The 20,988-nt window shown below is 41.6% G+C and overlaps 1 protein-coding gene across 2 annotated transcripts in view; it reads left to right on the top strand.

Moving 5' to 3' along the window:
* The window catches only part of SPOCK1 (SPARC (osteonectin), cwcv and kazal like domains proteoglycan 1), a 521,381-nt gene extending 501,344 nt beyond the window's left edge, over positions 1-20,037 (top strand). For both annotated transcript variants that reach the window (XM_043588493.1, XM_043588489.1), the window contains 5 exons: positions 1,270-1,386; positions 4,908-5,129; positions 10,672-10,734; positions 15,994-16,131; positions 16,598-20,037. In XM_043588493.1, the coding sequence (XP_043444428.1) occupies positions 1,270-1,386; positions 4,908-5,129; positions 10,672-10,734; positions 15,994-16,131; positions 16,598-16,788 (731 nt within the window). In that variant the 3' untranslated portion in view covers positions 16,789-20,037. The remainder of the gene's footprint in view (positions 1-1,269; positions 1,387-4,907; positions 5,130-10,671; positions 10,735-15,993; positions 16,132-16,597) is intronic.
* The last annotated feature ends 951 nt before the right edge of the window (positions 20,038-20,988 follow it).

The raw sequence follows: 20,988 nt of genomic DNA, 5'->3' as shown, positions 1-20,988 counted from the left end.
TGGAGGCTCTCTTTAGTGAGAGCTTGCACTGACTGAAGGCAGGACTGGAGTTTTGGCAAGACAGTCTACTCATTCATGACTGCCCCATTGCCTTCTGGGGGTGAGCCTGGGGTATTTTCTGGGATCTCTCTTCACTGGTAGAGTCCAGCTTTAACCTGCATCCTGTCAGCTCCACAAGATACTCAGAACTTGGCTTTGCCCTATAATGGTGTTTAGCTTAGCTTCTGCACTGTCTGTCCCTGTAGCTTTAGAATCTGAGAAAAGTGACAGTTGTGGGGTTCGTGTCTTTGTCCCTTCTTACTGAGGGTTTGGCCCCTCAGGTCTTGAATTTCTGGTGCTCCAGATGTGAATGGCTGGTTTTTCTGCCTCTGGGAAGTGCGCCATTGCCTGGACCCTTTGTAGGGAGTCTCTATACCCAGAATTAGGGCAAAATCTGGGAGGTAGGGGAAATCAGCTCCCTTTCCCACACCATTGTTCCTCCTTCATCGATTTCTTCCCTCAACCCTTACTTCAGCACTCCATCAGACCTTCATAGAACCTGTACCCCACCGTCTGTCCGTCCGTCCATCCATCCATCCTGGTTTTCTTCTTGTTCTCAGAAGGAGTATTCCTTGGCCCCAGTTCGTATGCGGCACCCTAAAAGATGAGCCTGATAGTTAGAGATGGGCTGCAAGAGAAAGGACACTTGCATGGAGAAGGCATCCATCTCTCTTTAGGGGAAAGTCAGCTCAGTCTGCCAAAAGGCCAGCAAAATAGGCCACATGCACCAATCCCAACCTTGGGCTAAAACAACATTGATAGTGTGCCATTACTGGGATCTTTTAGTGTTCCAGGCAGCCTGTCACTAAGGACATTGGCTGTTGCCGAGTTTTAATCTCTCTTGGCATGAATTTAGTGGAAAATGTGGTCTCTGGCAAATTGCAATAGCAAGTTTTATTGGGTTAGCAAGAAGGATCTTTTGGGGTCTTTGGAGACTGGTGAACAACTGTGAGACCATTAGCATTTGCTTTAACAGCTCTGAGCCAGCCCAGGTTCAGTTCTGAACAATGCTGCTTACCCGGGGAGTCTAGGCTCTCTGGCACGTTCCTTACCTGTCATTGCTGTATCTTTGGCCTGTTTTCCAAGTGGGGGTAAGGAGTTGTGTCGTGGTTGGAGAGGGAGGTTTGTTTTGAGCGTGGCTTCGTGGATGGCATTGCATGTTGAGGACAGAGAGCTAACTAGAGGAGAAAGTCCATGGATTCACTGTTTGTTCCATTTGCTTTTCTGCAGCCTGCACAGACAAGGAGTTGAGGAACCTTGCTTCCCGGCTGAAAGACTGGTTCGGAGCCCTTCATGAGGATGCCAACCGGGTCATCAAGCCCACCAGCTCTGATGCAGCCCAAGGCAGTAAGGCCAACTTTGCTCTCGCTAATTTATTTCATTTTAAATATCACATTTCCTTAGTTACGAGATAGTATTGATTTAACAGTTTTTTAGAGTAATCACAGAAACATTATGTGAAATGTACAAAGCAACTTCAGGTATTTGCTTTAATTCCAAAGCATTTCCCCCTCCTCTCTATAACATGTTATATGTTTTAAAGTCTGGCCACAAAATTATAATACTTTAAGTATAGAGATTTTAGAAAATATATTCACTGTGTATAAAAATACAAAAATCCACCATTTTAACAACTGTTAGCATGTTGTGGCATAGACTTCTAATTATTTTCCTTGCCATAGAGAAGAAAATCTAGGTGTCTGTATATGTATATACACACACACTTCACAGGTTGTTTTATGACCTTTTATCACTTAGCAGCATACTATGACCTCCTATGTTGTTGAGTACTATTACACTTTCTAATAGCTACATAGATTCCCAAGTTATAGATACAATTTATGTAATTAGACCTCTATTTTGGAGTGTTAAAGTTGCTCCTAATGTTCAGCTATTATAAGCAACGCATATGTATCACACATCTTTGATAACTTATCTTTGTGAACGTTAGACGGCATTTTGTTTTCCATAGAAACTCCCAGGCAAGGGTTCCCCCTCCCCACCAGTGAATTTGCAGAGCCTGTATTCAGAGCGTCATCATAAGCTACAGAGAAAACTCAGAATGGGTCCGCATCTTTGTACCTTGATGGACTCTCTCACTGCCTTGAACTCAAAGGGCATTAGGGGTAGGTTTCTTCAGTTGGCTCAGAATGTCTTCCTCAATAACACACGTGTTCCCATACATGGAGTTTTGTAACTGTTGGGATCCAAAGCTTAATCAGCATCTGGTCTTTGGCCAAAATCAGAACGATCACCTTCATTTTTGGTTATTCTTTGCCGTTCGTAGCTGTAGATACTGGTAGAGAATACTGACATAGAGGACACTTGTTTAACTAGTTTGGATCTTTTATTTTAAGGGAATGGTCATTTCTGAGAAGTAAACACTGAAGTGTCCAAAGGGTGATTTCAGGTGGCTGAGTCTGTGGGAAAGAGGAAGGAAGAGTGTTTTTTTTTCCATTCCTGCCGGAGGCTTCCTTGAGAGTTAGTGGACAATTAATGCACAGATGGTCTAAAAGAACCTTTCCCTGGGATCCACGAGGAGCAGCTGGGCCCTTGGGCTTTCTGAATAACCTTTCAATGAAGAGCAGATTGATGTGAGGAGAACTGTTCCTTGCAGCCTCCAGTCCCAGGAGACTCCTTCTATAGACAGCTAGGGAGCTGGCAAAAGACCTGCCCTTGGCCAGAAGCAAATTGAGTCCCCGAAGAGGCTCTTAGGCTTGATGTCCTGAAGCAGTGGCAGTGAAGCGAGTCTTCAGGAACCACAAGGCTGCAAGAGGGAGAGATGTTTTTTATCAGTTCAGGACTTCTGAAGAGGAAACCATGGAACCTTATAAGTCCCATATGCTTGGGGTCAACTAGAAGGGCTGCTGTCTTTCCCTCTTCATTCCTCAATACTAGGTGTGGGTATCTTTTCTCTAGTATCTTCCCAATGGGTATGGAGTGGGCTTGACCCACTGTCCAACCAGTTTGGCACTTCTCTTTGGTGGTCATTCAGCAGTGAGCCCCTCTTTCCCATGTATTAAAATACTAATATCCTATAATGTTGATGCATATTACATACAATATTCTATATATAACTGTGGAGCCATTTAGTGTCAGAGTTAATGATCTTGCTTTACTCAGTAGCCCCTAAGGACATCCTCATCATAGAGACTGTTCAATCATGACCTTCAAAGAAGAGGCCACATTATGTCCCCTAATGTCTCTTAAAAAGGGGGATGTTTTCTAAGACACGTTCTAAGATATCAATAGGACTAAATTTAAAAATTGACTTCTGTGTCTAAAGGAGTAAACTCTGCAGTAGCTAGAGAACTTCTCTCAATAAATACTTTTACTGAGAACTTACTATGTGCCTGCACTGGTGGAGGCTACTGAAGGGAACAAAGCAGTCTTTGCCCTCAAGGAGCTTAGCATCTAATGGATATTCACTGACAGTAAGGGGAAGCAGAGGGTTTGTGAGAGCTCAGAGGTAGAGGTGCTGTACTTACTTTACTGGTTCCTAGACAGGGAAGACCTCTTTGTAAAAAATAAGGCTTTCACAAAGGTGGGTGCATTTTGCTACGTTTCATATTCTGCAGGCAGGGGTTGGTAATGCACATAGAAACCTGATGCGCAGGGAATGGGTGGCCGACGCCATCAGGATCTCAGTTGTAGTCACCGTATCACTCCCTTGCCCTGCCCGTCCTCAAGCATGTGGCACCCAAGCTAACTAGAGGTCCTCAGGGTAGGAGCATCACATGAAGTAGAGGCAGCCCTGGGAGAAGAGGGACAGAGAATGTAGACTCAGGGCTGGGCCACCTATGTTTGAAGCCCGGCTCCACAATTACATGACCTTGAGCAAGTAGCTTAAGCCTTGAGCTTTTTTTCTTCCATCTGTAAAGTAGAGAGGATATACCATTTTACAAGCCTATTAGAAGGGTTGAATGAGATGATTAAGAATAAGGTGCTTAGAGGAATACCTTAAATTACACAAAAATGAACTTTTTTCATAATTTTTCCTGGGAATCTGAAACCACTTCTAGAAATCCAGCTTATGGAATGACTTGAAATTGCATAGTGCTTTTGATTCTGACAGAAAGACCAATTTTAGATTTGGGGCATGCCTTCTCTGGGGGTTGTCTACAGTAGATTCAATATCCTGAGTGTTAAGCAAAGTGTTATTATTCTAGGGCGTACAGTTTCCATTGTGGAAACAAGTAATTCTTTAAGAAAACTACCCCCCTCCCCCAGGGAAATAAGAAAGAAATTATTGTCTGACTCAATTTGGATTCCATATCATGTATCTCTTGAGGGGACTGCAGAAAAGAAGAATAGGGAACAGAAGCAGGTACCTGGCTTGTTTTCCTATTAATGTTCAAACGGCTTGGATTTAACAGTCCTTTGGGACATAATCAGTGCTTCTGGATTGTGCTATATAGTTTCATTTCACTGCCATCATCTTTTTTTTGCAATAGTTTCTTTTGTTTTGGTTCTTCACATATTTTCCCCCCTAAATATAAAAGTATACTTTGCAGAATTATAAGTTTTTTCTTTTCCGCACCATGTTTGTACTCTTCCTTTTGGCATACCCTGTTTTAAGCAAGTCTAGTAAATGTAAATTCTTATTTACATCACACATAAATTGGTACAGGGGACTTGTTCCCTTTGAAACATATTTTCCTCAGATGCTGACTTCTGTTTGAGAGCATTTTTAATTATCTTATTTAAAACCCCCAAACAACAGTATCTTCTAGTAGTGTGCCCCTGAGACCCACCCACGGAGGGAAATAGTCTCAGGGGAGGTTGTAGGTGGGGTGGGCCCTGGGCCTCTTCTTGGGATGGGAAGATCTAGGCTGGGTGGCCACTGAGATGTGCCCTTCTCTCTGCAGGATTTGACACCAGCATCCTGCCCATCTGCAAGGACTCTCTGGGCTGGATGTTTAACAAGTTAGATATGAACTATGACCTCCTTCTTGACCACTCAGAGATCAATGCCATCTACCTGGATAAGTATGAGCCCTGTATCAAACCTCTCTTCAACTCCTGTGACTCATTCAAGGATGGCAAGCTCTCCAACAATGAGTGGTGCTACTGTTTCCAGAAGCCTGGAGGTAAGGCGGGAGAGAGGTGGGGTCCCAAGTTCAGGGCAGCCACACTGGGCAAGGAAGGCCCACATATCACATACTGGGGAGAGCCCTGGGTGGAGATCAGGCAGAAGAACACAAGTAGAGAGTAGAGCATTCATCTGATAATGGCAGACCCAAAGGCTCTTTTCTTCTATTTTATTTCCACTCTTCTCATGGTATATCAGAAAATTCAAGAGCATAATGGTAGAGTCCATTACTTCAGTCACCCTCTGGGACGATCTCCTGACCATATTGTGCCTCGATTTTTTCATCTGTCAAATGGGTGCCGGAACCTTTGCTATAGAATTCCCAAGGTCACTGTGAGAACCTTAATGTGAGAAATACTGTACAAATGTGAGAGTATCATAATTCCCGTTGTCACATGAGTTCTCCATGTTCCCCTTAGAGAAAGCCCCTTGTCCTTTTCTCTGGGATAAATACAGATTTATACTGAATCTTGTAGACAAGGAGATTTCGGTTATAAACTACTCCCACTAACTCCAGAAAGACACACTATTTGAGGAATATGTGGAAAGAATACAGGAGTATCTCTAATTTGTTGGAAGGTCAGACAAGAGAGCCCCCCTACAGACTCTCAGGAATCTAGGGGCAGGAGCCCTGAGTCTGCTGGAGAAGCCACATAGTCTAGCTTTGCTTCTTCTGCCTTAGCTTCCTGGGGTTGTGCCCAAGTGTGGCGCACGACAGCTAGCAGACGCTGGCTTGTATTTGAATTCCATTCCCAAGTCCCAGGAAAATATGCCTCCGCCTGAATCGGGTATCATGGGCACTCTGCAGGCATGGCTGTCAGAACCTCTGCCCAGGAAAGGGAGATGGTTATGAGTATTATAGTATTTAAATTATACATGTGTGTATGCCTGCGTGTATTCAGAATCTGTGCACCCCCAGAGCAGAAAATGTGGGCGTTAAAAAAGGGCACGTGGTGTCACGTTCATGTACATGTTTACAGGATTACAAGAGACATTCCTAAAAGAGTTACTGGTCACAGGGCAGGTGCATTTTTAAATTTAAGCCGTATTTCCAATTTGCCTTCCAAAAACGTTGTACCCATGTTTACGCTCTCCAAGAATACCTAGTTCCCCACGGTGGAGCCAAACCTTGTGGTCACTGCCAAGTTAAGGGACAAGCTGTTACATTTCCTCATGGGTCTCATTTCATTTCTCTTATTATAACTTAGATTGAACACCTTCGTGTTTGAGAAATTCCTATTTTTTGTACATTTTTGGTATGTTTCTAGGAATTTTTTTTTCTCAATGAAGGACATTAGCACTGTTGAAGTCACATGTATTGCAAATATATTTTTCCCCAACTTTGACTTGGTCCATTTTTTTAGGAAGACATTTTTCAATTTAAGAGTGTAAAATTTCTCCATCTTGTATGGTTTTGTAGCAACCATAAGGCTTACATTAAGTCTAGAAAGGTAAAGTGTACCTTTGGGTACCTTAGGTAAAGGTACCAAATACCTTCAGTGTTTGAAGGTGCATGATTCTCTTGTGTTTGTGTTTTCTTCAGCACATTTTGGTTGGTTGGTTGTTCATTGAAATCTTGTATCACTTTTGGTTTTTTTGGTGTATGGTCAGAGATGGTCCCAGCCCCTATCCCCACTCCTGGAAATGGTTGTTCAGTTACCTTTTTGTCACGTATTGACTAACCTATCCCCCTCCTCTCATCTGAATGCTTCCTCTATTGTATATAATACTTCTTTATATTTATACGTCTCTTCTTCCATCTAGAATCCTTTTATTGTAGAACAGCATCTATCAACCAATGGGGTTATATTTTTTTAATGGTTTTTATTTATTTAGAGCGAGAGAGAGCGTGCACACCCATGTGGGGGAGGGGCAGAGAGAATTCCAAGAGGGCTCTGCAATGTCAGCACAGAACCCATAGCCGGGCTCGAACCCAAAAACTGTGAGATCATGACCTGAGCCAGAATCAAGAGCTGGACGCCTAATTGAGCCATCCAGGTGCTCCTGGAGTTACATTTTTAAGTTTTGTTCTCATAGATACTGTACTTCCTGTCTATTTATTGCCCTTGTAAAGGAAATTGATTTTTTTTCCCATTATAGTTCCTCACTGCTGGTGGTTTCAGTATTAATCTTGTTCGCACCCACCTTACTAAATTCTCATTATGTTTATAATAATTATTCTGGTTGGTTTCCTTTGATTTTTGAGGTGTGCAATCATAACCTCTGCAAATAGTGATAATTTTTTTTTCTTTTTATACCTTCTCTTTTCTAATCACATCAACTAATACTTCAAATTCGTGTTAAATAATAGCCATGTTCTTACTTTAATAGAAATACTTGGAGTGATTGAGTTCTAAGTTTAATGATAGCTTTGGGCTTGAGTCCATATAAAATCATGTAACCTTCAGCCAGGGTTCAGGCTTAGCCTAAGCAAGCAAAGCCTCCGTGTTAGTGCTTCTTGGAGGTGTAATGCCAGGACCCTGAGTGTGAGGCTACTGCCTTTATCAAGGGACAGAGCTGGTCACCACGCTGTGTGGAGGCCTCTGGATGTGCTGCCCTTTCAGCAACTGCTGAAGGAGGCCAGAACCCCATTACGTGGCACATTATGGTATCCAGGAGAAGTTGATCAAACTACAACAGAAGTCATTTTGTTATAGTTCTTTTTTTTTTATTACTCATTTTGTGTATTTCTCTCATTATTTCTTTATTTTTTGTGGGAGAGCGAGAAACAGAGTGGCAGGTGGGGAAGGGACAGGGAGAGAGAGAATTCCAAGCAGGTTCCACACCCAGCACAGAGCCCTATATGGGGCTTGATCTCACAACACTGAGATCATGACCTGAGCCAAAATCAAGAGTCAGATGCTTAACTGATCCACCCAGGTGTGCCTCTCTCCTTTTCTTAAGTTAGGTTCTTTATTTTTGTTGGATTTCTACCACCGTCCTCCATGACCCAGAACCAGCCCTGGGAGTTCCGTTTGACCTCCACATTTCCTCATTTCCTTTTGATTAATGCATGTACTCAAGGCTAAAAGTTGTCTCCAAAGCACCCTTTTAGCTATAGACCATAGGTATTAGGTATGTGAGGATTTTTTTTTTTTTTTTTTACTATGATTAATGTGTAGATGTCCTACAATAAAGGCTCTAAATGCCTCTTCGGTCCAAGAAAATTTTGAGAGAGAACTTTAAAATTTTCCATGTGGTAGGATTATTTATTGACTGGTTTCGATATTTTTCTTTAGTATTACGTTTGAGTTTTTGAAGTTTCTTCAAAAATTCTCACTGGAATTATATTTCTTGAGTTACCACTTGAGTATCTGTAAATATTGGTATTTTCTTTATACAGAAACAAAGATGCCAAGATTAAACTTACTCTCCTAGTACTGGGTTTAGCTATAGAATAATATGAACCCGTACTAATTTTTGTTCCCCATTAAGGACATGAATTTCCTAGGACATGTCTTAGTTTTGCTCAGTTCGTAACACTTTCCTGAGATATGTCATGCATTTTTTTAATTTTTTAAAAATATTTTATTTATTTTTTTAAGACAGAGACAGAGCATGAATGGGGATGGGGCAGAGAGAGAGGGAGACACAGAATTCGAAGCAGGCTCCAGGCTCTGAGCTGTCAGCACGGAGCCTGATGCGGGGCTTGAACTCACGAACCGTGAGATCATGACCTGAGCTGAAGTCGGACGCTTACCGACTGAGCCACCCAGGCACCCCTATGTCATGCATTTTTGAGCTCTGGAATTAAACATTTGGTTCCATTTGATTAGTCTCTGCTCAGGAGCATCAGTTATATACATGTTGCACATCAGTTTTGTTGCTTCAGATACAGCCTTCCTTTATTTGTTTAATTTTCTTCTGTGTCGCTTATGTCTTTGAGCCTTTGTATCTGCATTGAACTGGAGTGTCCTTTTTGTGTGGTGATTTTTTTTTTCAAGTGGACTCTACACCCAGCATGAAGCCCAGTGAGGGGCTGCAACAGACATGAGCTGAGATCGAGAGTTAGACTCTTAACCGACTGAGGCGCCCCAAGTGTCTTTTTCATTAGAACCCTTGACTACTTAAGTCTTGGGTAACTATTTTCATTTGCTCAGAAGCCCGCGTTTTCTGTTAGAATTCTTCATGTGGAGTTGGGTTTTCTTGCAGTACTTTTTAGTAGGTCTCAGCCTGATTCATGTTTCCTTGCTGGAAGAGAAGTAAAATTTTTACAATTACCATCGGACCATTTGAGGAACTCCCTGACACAGTGTTTCTATGAATGTGGGCGACTTTTGCATTCTTCAGGAACAGTCTTCTAAATGCCTATGGTTTTTGCACAAAGATGAGCTTTCCGGTGGTAAAATAGGAAGAATATTGGTCCCTACTTTATGGGATTGTTGTAAAGATAAGGACAAAATTCTAGAACCTTGTCTGGTACATTCTAAGAATTCATTAAGTGCCCCTTATTTGTCATAGTAAATGCTTTACTTCATCAAACATGGAATCTGTTTCCCTTTTTCTTTGTTGTTTTCAGTTGGTATCTTTCTCCTGCACTCTGAAAGCACCTTAAACCCAGGGGCGAATAAAGCATATTAGTTTTTCTTAAGGAACCAGCAACGAGACCGGGTGGCATCGTGCACTCCACAGGGTAAAAGATGTTAAGAAGGTGGTCAGGTACTTACGCTACTCCTGTCCAAGCAAGTCTGGGGCCTGTAGTAAATGTTCTGAGACTCAGAATACTTCTGCCCTTGGCTCGGGGCCCATGAGCACGTATCAGAGCCTTCCAGAGCCACGCGGTCTGCCAAGGCAAGTCACGGTGACTCAAGAACTGGTGAAACCATCTTTCTTTAGGCTTGGAATGGAATAAGTTCTTCTTTTGGGAGACAGAACTGCACACTGTCATAGGCCCTCATTGGCCATGCAGCTCCCACTCTATCAGTCCTTCCCTTGAGAACTGAGTTTTGTGCTCATTCATGGCAACAGGTGTTTTATAATTGAGGACTTGGAGGCTGAGAGTTAATGTTTCACTTTTCTATTCTCACTGCTACTCTCTATCTCTTACATAGCTTCAAAGTTTGTATAATTTTACAGTTGTTCCTTGAGGCCTATGTAAGTCTGAAGTAGCTATTCTCATCCTCTTTCTCTCCTGTAGCAAGACCTGGGTTAGATTAAGTATTGGTGAGTTGCTCCCATCTGTGGATTCGGAACACTTAACCACGAGGATGCTGTGATCCTCGTTCTCAGCTGATTAAAATGTCTATTACCAGATCACCTAGAAGCACTTGGCATTTGCCTGAGTTGGTGGCAGGAAGAACAATTACTATACAATGCAAGTAGCCCCCAAATACTATTTAAGTACCTTATGATGTAAGGGTTTTTTTTTTTTGATTAGTAACACTAATGGCCTGAATTTGTTGTGCTGTTTAATAACAGCATATGGAGTCATTCCAGTCCCAGGTGTGTCATTGTGTACATTTCACTTCACGAGTGAAGCCAATCATTAGAGATTATGTCCTGCACCATCTGGAAACTGACTTTCATAAATTATTTTTCAGGTCTCCCTTGCCAGAATGAAATGAACAGGATCCAGAAGCTGAGCAAGGGGAAGAGCCTGTTGGGTAAGTACAATTTCTTGTCACTCGTTTGAACAACTAATTAAACCAACTATGTCTCGTGTAATGTTGAGCCACAGCAATGGTTATTCCATTAGGTAACAGTGTTTCCTGAAAGAAATGCCTCGCTTCATCCCCAGACAGCTGGCTGGACGTAGTCTGAGGATAGGCGAGCTGTTTGAGAAATGCTGCCTAGTCCATTAGCCCAGGACTAGTGGGCAGGGCTGCAAGGGTGGGAATCCAACACCGTCTCTACTGCCTGCTCCTCCCTTACTTGGGGCTCCAGTAAACCTCGGCTTTCTCTTCTGTCAAGAATCTCTCTTGAATGGAGCATGAAAGTGTTCCTTCCTAGTTCAAGCGGTAACGTCTATGAATTATTCCCCAGACAAAATTGTCCATTCAGGGAAGAAGATGAGCTGTAGCCTCTTCTGTATTTATCAGATCAGGTTCAAAGGCTTGGGTGTGCTTAAATGTGTTTTTTGGATTCATGTGCATAATAATCCCTGGAGGAAAGCATAAATCTGTTTAAATAGTGCACATTTCTCCTCTCTGTCTGAATGTTAACTGTGCTTTTCCCTGACATGCCCGTGTGTGGCTGGAGGTAAAGGTAACAAATGCTGGCTTGTTGAAGTGTTCCCTTTCAGGTGCATATCCTCTTTCTCCAGCACTAAGAAGTGGTCATGGCATTCAGACCAGGCCATTGCAGAGATTGGTAAACCTCATATATTTGTCAAAAAAGGAGTCTGGGTTGGTTTACTTGCTTTTTAAAAAGAGAGCTGACAGCGGCAATGTAATACACAATAATTCACAATTTTTCTTGTTAAGCATTAAGAAGCAGGTGTATCCCTTAAGCGGCTTGCCATTTCAAACATGCACCTGTGTACTTGAAGAAATGGGCAAGTTTTGTTTTGTTTTGATTTTACAGATTGTCTAAGTAGTCCGTGAACTCAGGTAGTTTCTCCTCTACTGATTTTTGGGTTGCCTCAGACCTCCCACTTCTGATAATGCCCCGTTCGACTCAGGAAGAACCCCAAAGTTGTGACTTTGACCTATGTGGATCTAGGTTCTAAGAAGACAAAGGTATCATTCTGATCTGAAGGCAACTTCCATAGGTCTGTCCAGTGCAAGGGCTTGTGCTCACTAATCTGATTTCTCCATGTAGGAGGTTATTCAGGCGTTTGAGTGATATGCCTAAGGTCCACAGGTAGTTAAAGAATTAGTATAAATCTAGTTTTTAAATTTTATTTTCATTGGCTATGCATATCTTCTTACCGCTTCATTAATAATGAATGAGACATTTATAAGGCATGTAGTCTGAGATAAAACGTCTCATCTTCCATTTTCCCTAGCTCACACCAATGAAACGCCTACCTTTGTCCTACCTTGAATCTCACCTAGTTTTCAAGCTTGCTTTATCACATCTCCCCACATAGAGAGATTACTCTGGCTGACTCATAAAAATACCATTGACCTTCTTACACATCATTTCCTACATGGGGATATCTCCTAATGTGTTTTCACGGGCATTCAAATTAAAAACAAAATAGACCATACATCGTGGAGTATAAATAATCAAAAGTGAAATTAAAACTACTTTCAGGATTGAATGAAAATGAGGTTTGTGGGTCGAAATCAGAGGGAAGCAACTAAAAACTTAGAGGAATAGTCATAGCTTCAAATGCATTTATGAAAAAACAAACACTAACTTTTTCAAGTCAAAAAATGACCAAGACTAAATTAGAAAACTTCAGCATGTATTGGAATCACTTGGAGTGTTTACTAAAAGCACAGTTTCTGATTCAGTAGATCTGGGTGGGATAGGGCCCAAGTACATGCTTTTTCTCAGATGTTTCCAGGTAATGATGCAGGTGCTGGTCCTGGGACCACACTTTGACAACCACTGCTATAAGCCAACTTACAGAATCTTGAAAACCTTGTTGAAACAAGTACTGTGAGTTACGGAAGAGAAACAGAAGACCCACCCGTATGAAAAACCATGAAATTCCTGAAAATCAAAATCAAAATGCTAACCTCACTGCCCCCCAAAAGAGGCCCAAAATATTTTTATGAGTCTTTCACAGAAGAAAGTGTATTCAAAATGTCTAGAGGAGACAAAGAAAAACACCTAAATCATTTCATGAATTGGGTGCCATGATAAAAAAAGTAGAAGAAATAGAGGCATATAGTTTTATCACTTAGTGAATCACCTAGTAACACAGATGCAAAAGGATCAGTAAATTCAGTCAGTAGTATTCCAATAACAATGTATCATGGCCAAGTAGTATTTACTCCAGGAAAACAATATCCCAATTACTAGTAAGGAGATTGAATTACTAATCAAAAATATCCCCAAAAAACAAAAGCCCAGGACCAAATGGCTTCACTGGTGAATTTTAGTGAACATTTAAAGAATTAACACCACCACACCTTCTTCAACTCTTCCAAAAAAGATCAAAGAAGAGGAAACACACCCAAGCTCATTTTTGAGGCCAGCATTATCCCAATGGCAAAATCAGAAAGGACCCTACAAGAAAAAAACAGGCCAGTATCTTAAATACACATACAAAAGTTCCCAATAAAATACTAGTAAACCAAATTCAACAGTGCATTAAAAGGATCAAATGGGATTTAATGCTGCGATGCAAGGATGGTTCAAAATACACAAATCAACCAATATGATATATTAATACAAGGTGATATCTAAATAGATGCAGAAAATTCACTTGACAAAATCCAGTATCCATTCATGGTTTTTAAAAACTCTCCACAAATTAGGTATAAATGGAACAAACCTCAACATAATAAATGCCACATAAGACAACCAACATCATATTCAACAGTGAAAGGTTGAAATCTTTTCCTCTAATATCAGAAACGAGACAAAGTGGGCACTCTTACCACTCCTATTCAACATACTACTGGAAGTCCTATGCAGCACAGTCAGTCAAGAAAAAGAAAAGGCATCCAAGTTGGAAAGAAGTACAATTTTCCTTGTTTGCAGATATGTTTCAGCCAAGGAGGTGAAAGATGTATATACTGAAAACTCTATGATGCTGATGAAAGAAATCAAAGACAACACAAATAAGTGGAAAGGAATCCCATGTTCATGGAGTGGAAGAATTAATATTGTTAAAATGTCCATATCACCCAAAACCATCTACAATTTAATTGCTATCCCTATCAAAAGTCCACTGGTATGTTCTGCAGAAATAGAAATAACAATCCTAAAATTCATATGGAATCACAAAAGACCCCAGATAGCCAAAGCAATCCTAAGAACAAAGTAGGAGACATTACACTTGCTGATTCCAAGCTACATTATGAAGCTGTAATCATCAAAGCAGCATGATGGCATAATAACAGACACAAAGATCAAGGGAACCAAAAATAAACACAAGTATGTAGGTCTACTATTAGTCTCTTTAATAAACGGTGCTTGGAAGATTGAATATTCACATGTAAAAGACTGAAACTAGATGTCTATTTTATACCCCTCACAAAAATTAACTCAAAATGGATTAAAGACTTAAATGCAAGACTGGAAACCATAAAACTCCTAGAAGAAAACATAGGGGAAAAAGCTTCTTGACATGAGCCTCAGCAATGATATTTTTTATAGGACACCTGAAGCACGAGCCACTAACTTAAAAAAAAAGTGGGACTACATCAAACTTAAAAGCTTCTGCACAGCGAAATTATCAGAAAACCTATAGAATGAGGAATAACATTTGCAAAGCATATATCTGATAAGGGATTAATACCCAAAATGTATAAAGAACTCAACTCAGTAGCAAAACAAACCAAAACCAAAAACCTGATTTAAAGATGGGTAGAAGATCTAAATAGACATCATTCTAAAGAAAACATACAGATGGCCAACGGGTACATGAAAAGATGCTCAACATTATTAATCATCAGGGAAATGCTTATCGAAACCACAGTGAGATATCACCTCACACCTGTTAGAATGGCTGTCATCAAAATGACCAGACACAACAAGTGCTAGTAAGGACATGGAGAAAGGGAAGCATTGTGCGCTGATGGTGGGAATGTAAATTGGTCCAGCCGCTAGGGAAAGCAGTATGGAGGTTCATGAAAAATTTTAAAATAGTACTGCCATACAATCCAGCAATTCAACTTCTCAGAATATATCCCAAGGAAATGACATTCTGTCGAAGAGATATATGTACCCTTATGTTCACTTCAGCATTATTTATAGTAGCCAAGATACAGAAACAACAGAGGTGTCCATCAACGGATTACTGAATAAAGACATATTGGTGCGTGTGTATACACGATAGAATATTGTATACCATAAGAGAAGGAAGTCTTGCCCATTGTGACAACACAGATGGACCCTGAAGAAATTATGCTAAGTGAAGTAAGTCAGACAAATACTGTATGATCTCACCTATATGTGGAATCTAAAAATCTCAGGGGCACCAGGGTGGCTCAGTCGGTTAAGCGTCTTTGGCTCAGGTCATGATGTTGTGATTCCGTGAGTTCCAGCCCCACACTGGGTTCTCTGTTGTCAGAGGCTGAAGTGGGTTCCACACTGTCTCTGTCCTTCCCCTGTTCACGTATACACACGTTCTCTCTCTCTCTAAAAATAAACCAAAAAAGTTTACAACAAAAACTCATAGAAAAAGACATCAGGCTGGTAGTCCCCAGCGGTAGGGAGTAGGGGGTGGGGAACTGGAGAAAGGTGATCAAAAGGTACAAACTTCCAGTTGAAAGGCATGTAAGTACTAGGAATTTAATGTACAGCATGAGGACTCTAGTCAATTTTGCTGTGTGGTACATAGGAAAGTTGTTAATAGTAAATCCTAAGAGTTCTCATCACAAGGGAAACACATCTTTTTTTTTTTAAATCATTGAGATGATGGATGTTAAGTAAACTTACAGTGGTAATCATGTCCCAGTATATGTGAGTCAAATTTGGCCCTACAGTTGACATTCCACAAGGCTGCCCATCAATTCTAGCTCAGTAAAACTGAAAAAATATTAACCAGTTGTAAGAGTAGGACCCATTCACCATTTAGAGGGGAAACATAAGAACCCATCAAAGAAGCGATCCTGTCTAACCTTGAGCAAACCCAGGGACTTGTCATCTTGAGTAAGTAATAACCAACGGCCCCATTCTCCCCTGCTAGCTGTGCAAGAAGTACCCGGTCTCATAGGTTAGCCCTCTTCTCTGTCTTGGAGGGCATCACCCCCCGAGTATCAGGGCACCTCTGATTCAAATTGGACCTTTTATTCCCTCAGGAGCATTCATACCTCGGTGTAATGAGGAGGGCTATTACAAAGCCACACAGTGCCACGGGAGCACAGGGCAGTGCTGGTGTGTGGATAAATACGGAAACGAGCTGGCTGGCTCCAGGAAACAGGGCACTGTGAGCTGTGGTGAGTAAGGTCTTCCTGCATCAGCCCCACAATGACGGCTTGCACATCCTGACTGAATAAAGCCCAGGGCAGGGAAATTTCAAGACCTATCCGTGGTCTACAGCGAACAAGTTTACAATGGTGATGTGAATAAAGCACACGTGATTATGCGTAGCTAGCTTCCGGAGTGGCAGGGACTCACCATGAGCAGGAGATTGGGTAACATTTTGTAACAGTCAGGAACTGTCGCAGGCAGAGGGACTTCGATAAACCTCCCACAGTTCTACCCCAGAAGGTAGAAGCATCTCAAGAATTCTGGGGGCCACCAAAGCCTGTGGTCCCTCCAGGCTGGGAGGCCCCAGTATTCAGAGAGTGAATTGCATGGTTTTTCCCTACAGTTGAGTCACATGCGAAGGAACCATTCTTATGGTCCTAAGGTATAAAGAGAAACTAATCCTCCATCTTGTCTTCCTTCTTAATATTTCAGAAGAGGAGCAGGAAACGTCAGGGGATTTTGGCAGTGGTGGCTCTGTGGTCCTGCTAGACGACCTGGAGGATGAACGGGAGCTGGGACCAAAGGACAGATTGGGCAAGCTGAGGGTGCACACCCGGGCAGTGACAGAGGATGATGAGGACGAGGATGATGACAAAGAGGACGAGGTCGGGTACATATGGTAGTCCCCATCGGGAAGAGGACACGAAGTGCACACAGAATTGCAAGTCACTTCCTACTCCTGCGTTTGTATCTCATAAGACTCCGCAGCACCAAGGCCTCTTCTCCATTGTTGCTCTCTGTACCCGACCCGAGGTTTGGGAGACCACTTCTTGTCCCCAGAGCATTCTGGTTTTGCATACGCTTGTGTGGGAAGAAGGGTGTTGTGTTTTGTTTTTTAGACGGGGAATGGCTGGCTGAATTCGAGCCCCCTTCCCTCCCATGAGATTTTTGCAACAAGCATGTGATTTATGTGGGATTCTGACAGTGCAGGGAGCCCCCACCTTGTAAACGTCAAAGATGCTTTTTGATTACCCACACCAGTGGTTATTCCAGCATGGTTCCCGGCCTTACGGTGTCTAAGTGCTTTTCTTGTGTCCTGTAGATGTCGTGGAAAACACACCACACTGTACTTTTTTTCCCCCCTAGCCCCACCACCCCGGGTGTTAATAACTAAAAATTAGTTTTCATATCACTCTATCTGGCTTCCTACAAACAAGAGCCTTAATTCAGTCAAGAGTTCCTCTGGGGAATTGATTTCCTTAATAAAAAATGGTGTCTGGACGCTTCTCTCTGTACATGCTTGAGTATGTACAGAACAGACTGTACGTGTACAAGGTGCACACACACACCTCTCAGAAAAAAGTGTTTCAAGATCCTCTAAAAACTCATCTGAAAAACAATTCTAGATTTATCAGCCTGTCCAGACCTGGATCACAATTTCTGGGATAAGAAATTTGTATCAAAGTCCTTTTTTTGCACTAACAGCACTTGCAGCCTGCAGGCTGAGGATGCTCCTTCCCCTATGCATTAGCAGAGTTCCTGGAAGCCCTTTGATTTGGATAAGCCTCTGTCCGCCTAAACCACTTTTCTTGCAGAAGCCATGAGACTCCCACATGGGCAACTTCACAAGCCATCTCTTTCATTTCAGCTCCAAGCCCACCCCGGGCTGCAACAATCCCGTCCGCCACAGGTTCTCACCTTCCCTACCTACGCAAGGGCTTTTTCCAAGGCATGTCTCCATATCATATCCCCTGCTCTCCGAGAAGACAATACCACAGTGTTCCTTAGCAGAAGAAAATTCCGGATTCTTAATCTAAGGTTTTGCTTTTGCCCCATTTCTATCCACAGATCATAATGAGGGTCCACGAACTGTACAGATTTTATACCGCCACTCATCCTTTGTAAACAATCCCACACGGAGGCCAAAAAGAACTTCATCGTAGCACAGAGAAGCTAGGGTTGGATTTTTACCCGCTAGTCCTGTCCCTATCACCTCACCTGCACCAATGTTAAGAAACCAATGAAGAAAGCCCTTCATCAGTGTTTCTTTTCCCGAAGTAAGTTCACGATTAGAGTCTGTCTCCAAATTTGGTAGGGTCATTATCTCTATCGTTTTTAGAATTTCTGACCCTATCAAAGCTGACTCAGATACAAAGTACCAAAGAATAGTCCTCAAGTGGTCCCATTTAGTTCAGTACCAGCCCTTAAGCTCCTGCTCCACCTGGTTTCCAGCTTCCTGGATACCCTCATCAGCCACCCAGCAAGGCTTTCTGGCCCACATTTTTTTCTGTTGTTTGTTTTCGTTCATCATGAATTCCAGCCCATCCACAAGACAACCACATAAAACTCAGGCAAAAAAACACTTTGTACTCTGTCAACCCGCCTCAAACCAGCATTTTCCAATCCTAGCATTGGCCAAAGTGGCATCATCTCTAGAGTTAGTCTCAGATGAGAAATGAACATACTTGATACAATAAACTTCTTTGGCCTAATATACACGGGTACAACCAGGACTGTAGGTATAGAGAGGCCAGAGGCAAGCTCTGTATTGGGATTTCAACTGCATCATCCCTGTTTCAATTTTTTTTTCTCACCTGAACGAAACACCAAGATCATAATTTAGAAAACAGGTGTTTAATTGCAGCTAAATTATAATAGAGTATATAAAAGAATCAAGACATTAAAAAAAATCTCAGTTTACACCATCAGAGAAAACCATTGTTACTGTCTCTCTGAGCTTGGAAAAATGCACAAGAGAACAAATTAAAATCGACTAACTGATTTCACTTAGAGAAACTTCGAGGAACAGAGAACCACTGATTTTAATTTGCCTAATTATCTTATGACAAGTGTCAAAATAAGATGACACTTAAAGATTCTTAGCATTCACTTAATGATGGAGAAGAGTGTGCTCTGTAGTCAGTTCCCAGTAAGCTAACGAGATGCTCATTTTCAAAGATACTCCAAGAAGATATTTTGATTCATTAAGATATTAAATAAAAAGCCCTCCTAAGACCGGAAACCCAAAATCAATGGACCAACCAACATTAACACCACTTTTCGTGCCTCAACTTTGGCATGACATCACTGGATTTTTAAAGGGCTTTAGTACAATTTTTAGAAACTTTATCTTTAGAAGTGAAATTTTTGATTTCTTCCTTTTGGGCAGGAGCATTTTTGCTAGCAACTAAGAATACATAAAAATGTTGATTAAAAAAAATAATACCATGATAATCGATTACCTTTTTTTGAGACAGTTCATGAACTGAATCCTCACCGACTCATTTTTGGCAACTCTAGTAAATAGTTTTATTCTTATTCCATAAATGGTTCTCTTATTTAATACCGTTTCCTCGGCATCCAACTTAAACCCCAGAATTTTCTTCCACCATAGTTAGTTGTCTGCCATATTAATGTCTTTTTGTTTCTGCAGATATTCTAGGCATGGGAATACCTTAATATTCAATCTGAGGTTTGGTTATCAGTTTCCCCTTCTTTATGCCCATTTCCCCACGCCCAGCAGTGAATGACTACGTGTTTGTCCAGGTCTGCCCCTCTACTTTTCCCAGAATGCAATTCACATTTGTTTTGTTTTAATTTTTTACTTTGACCACATTGTACAGTAACATCTAAGAGCCCTTTCTACAGTGGGTGGTTTTGGTCTTTTTATACCTTTTTCTCAAAGTCACTGATGTTTGTCCCTGTTCAATGTGTAGCATTGTAATGAGAGCCCACCAAATCCTGAGTGTCATTTTGTTGTCCCTATTGTAGATGAAATAGTGATGTAGAAAAATCTAGTAAATTCTGAATGCTTTTCCATGTAGACTTATCTGGAATGTGAACACGACTCTTTGGTTAATAGTAAATGCTTTAACTGTAGTCCTAAGTAGGTGCATTTCTGTCTGTCTCAATAAATTTTAATTTGTCTGCAACATCTGAATGTATTTGTATTTTCTTATCTTGCATGTGAACTCACCTGGCTATGTCCACACCCGTTCTCCGGAGAACAAACAGTAGGGGCAAAGGGGACTGCCAATGCTGACCTCTCCTGTGCTTCTGTACATGGCAGGGAAGAATACCTGCTGTGGTCAAGCCTGTCCTGGCCCCTCTCAGCACAATCTGTGTCCACTCAGTCTAGAACACCTAACCCTTATTTTTGCTGCTTCCACCTTTTCTACGCTTTACCTTTGTTACATAGTTTTGACCTATTGGATTTCAGTGTTGTCTTCCTGTTTACAATCTTAAGCTTTTCCAGTTCTGCCTATTCCTTCCCTCCCCTGTCAGTTCTTCTCCAATTCTCCTGAAACTAAAACACAAAACAACAACAACAACAACAAAAACAACCCAGTCTCCTTTACAGGGAATTCTGAGTTCTCCACAGTTCATGGATTAACCCACCAGAGGCTCGTCAAACATCAGAAAGCACCCAAATTGGAACAGGAATTATCTCCTTTCCACCTTTATCCACATTCAGGCCAGTGTGTCTATGACTTAATTATACCCTGAGTGAGTAGTTTCACCCTGAGCTGAGGTAGAAACTATCTTATGAATAATTCCATTCCTTTACCCCACAGAGTAGATTTTACAGACAATTTGTAGATTGACAGTTCAGGGAAAGGCGCTTCATAAATCCACAAAATAACTAATGTCAGGAGAACAATGACCAATATGAATACTCTAGGGGTGTTACAGGATACAGCAAAGAGATGTTGGCATTCATGGACACACTCCAAATTCATCTCAAATCAGCACAGTTGTGCAGGTCAAATATCACCTTGCTCCTCCAGCTGTGACTTCACAGATGCCACCTTGGTTCATTTAAAGGGCAGGACCAAAGGAATGAGAACTAGAAGCCAGTGTCCAGCTTTGGTGATACAGGTAAG

The sequence above is a fragment of the Prionailurus bengalensis genome, chromosome A1, assembly GCF_016509475.1.
Source record: "Prionailurus bengalensis isolate Pbe53 chromosome A1, Fcat_Pben_1.1_paternal_pri, whole genome shotgun sequence".
NCBI classification, from domain to species: domain Eukaryota; kingdom Metazoa; phylum Chordata; class Mammalia; order Carnivora; family Felidae; genus Prionailurus; species Prionailurus bengalensis.
Note: the sequence above shows the minus strand (reverse complement) of the source record. Positions and strands in the feature narration are given on the sequence as shown.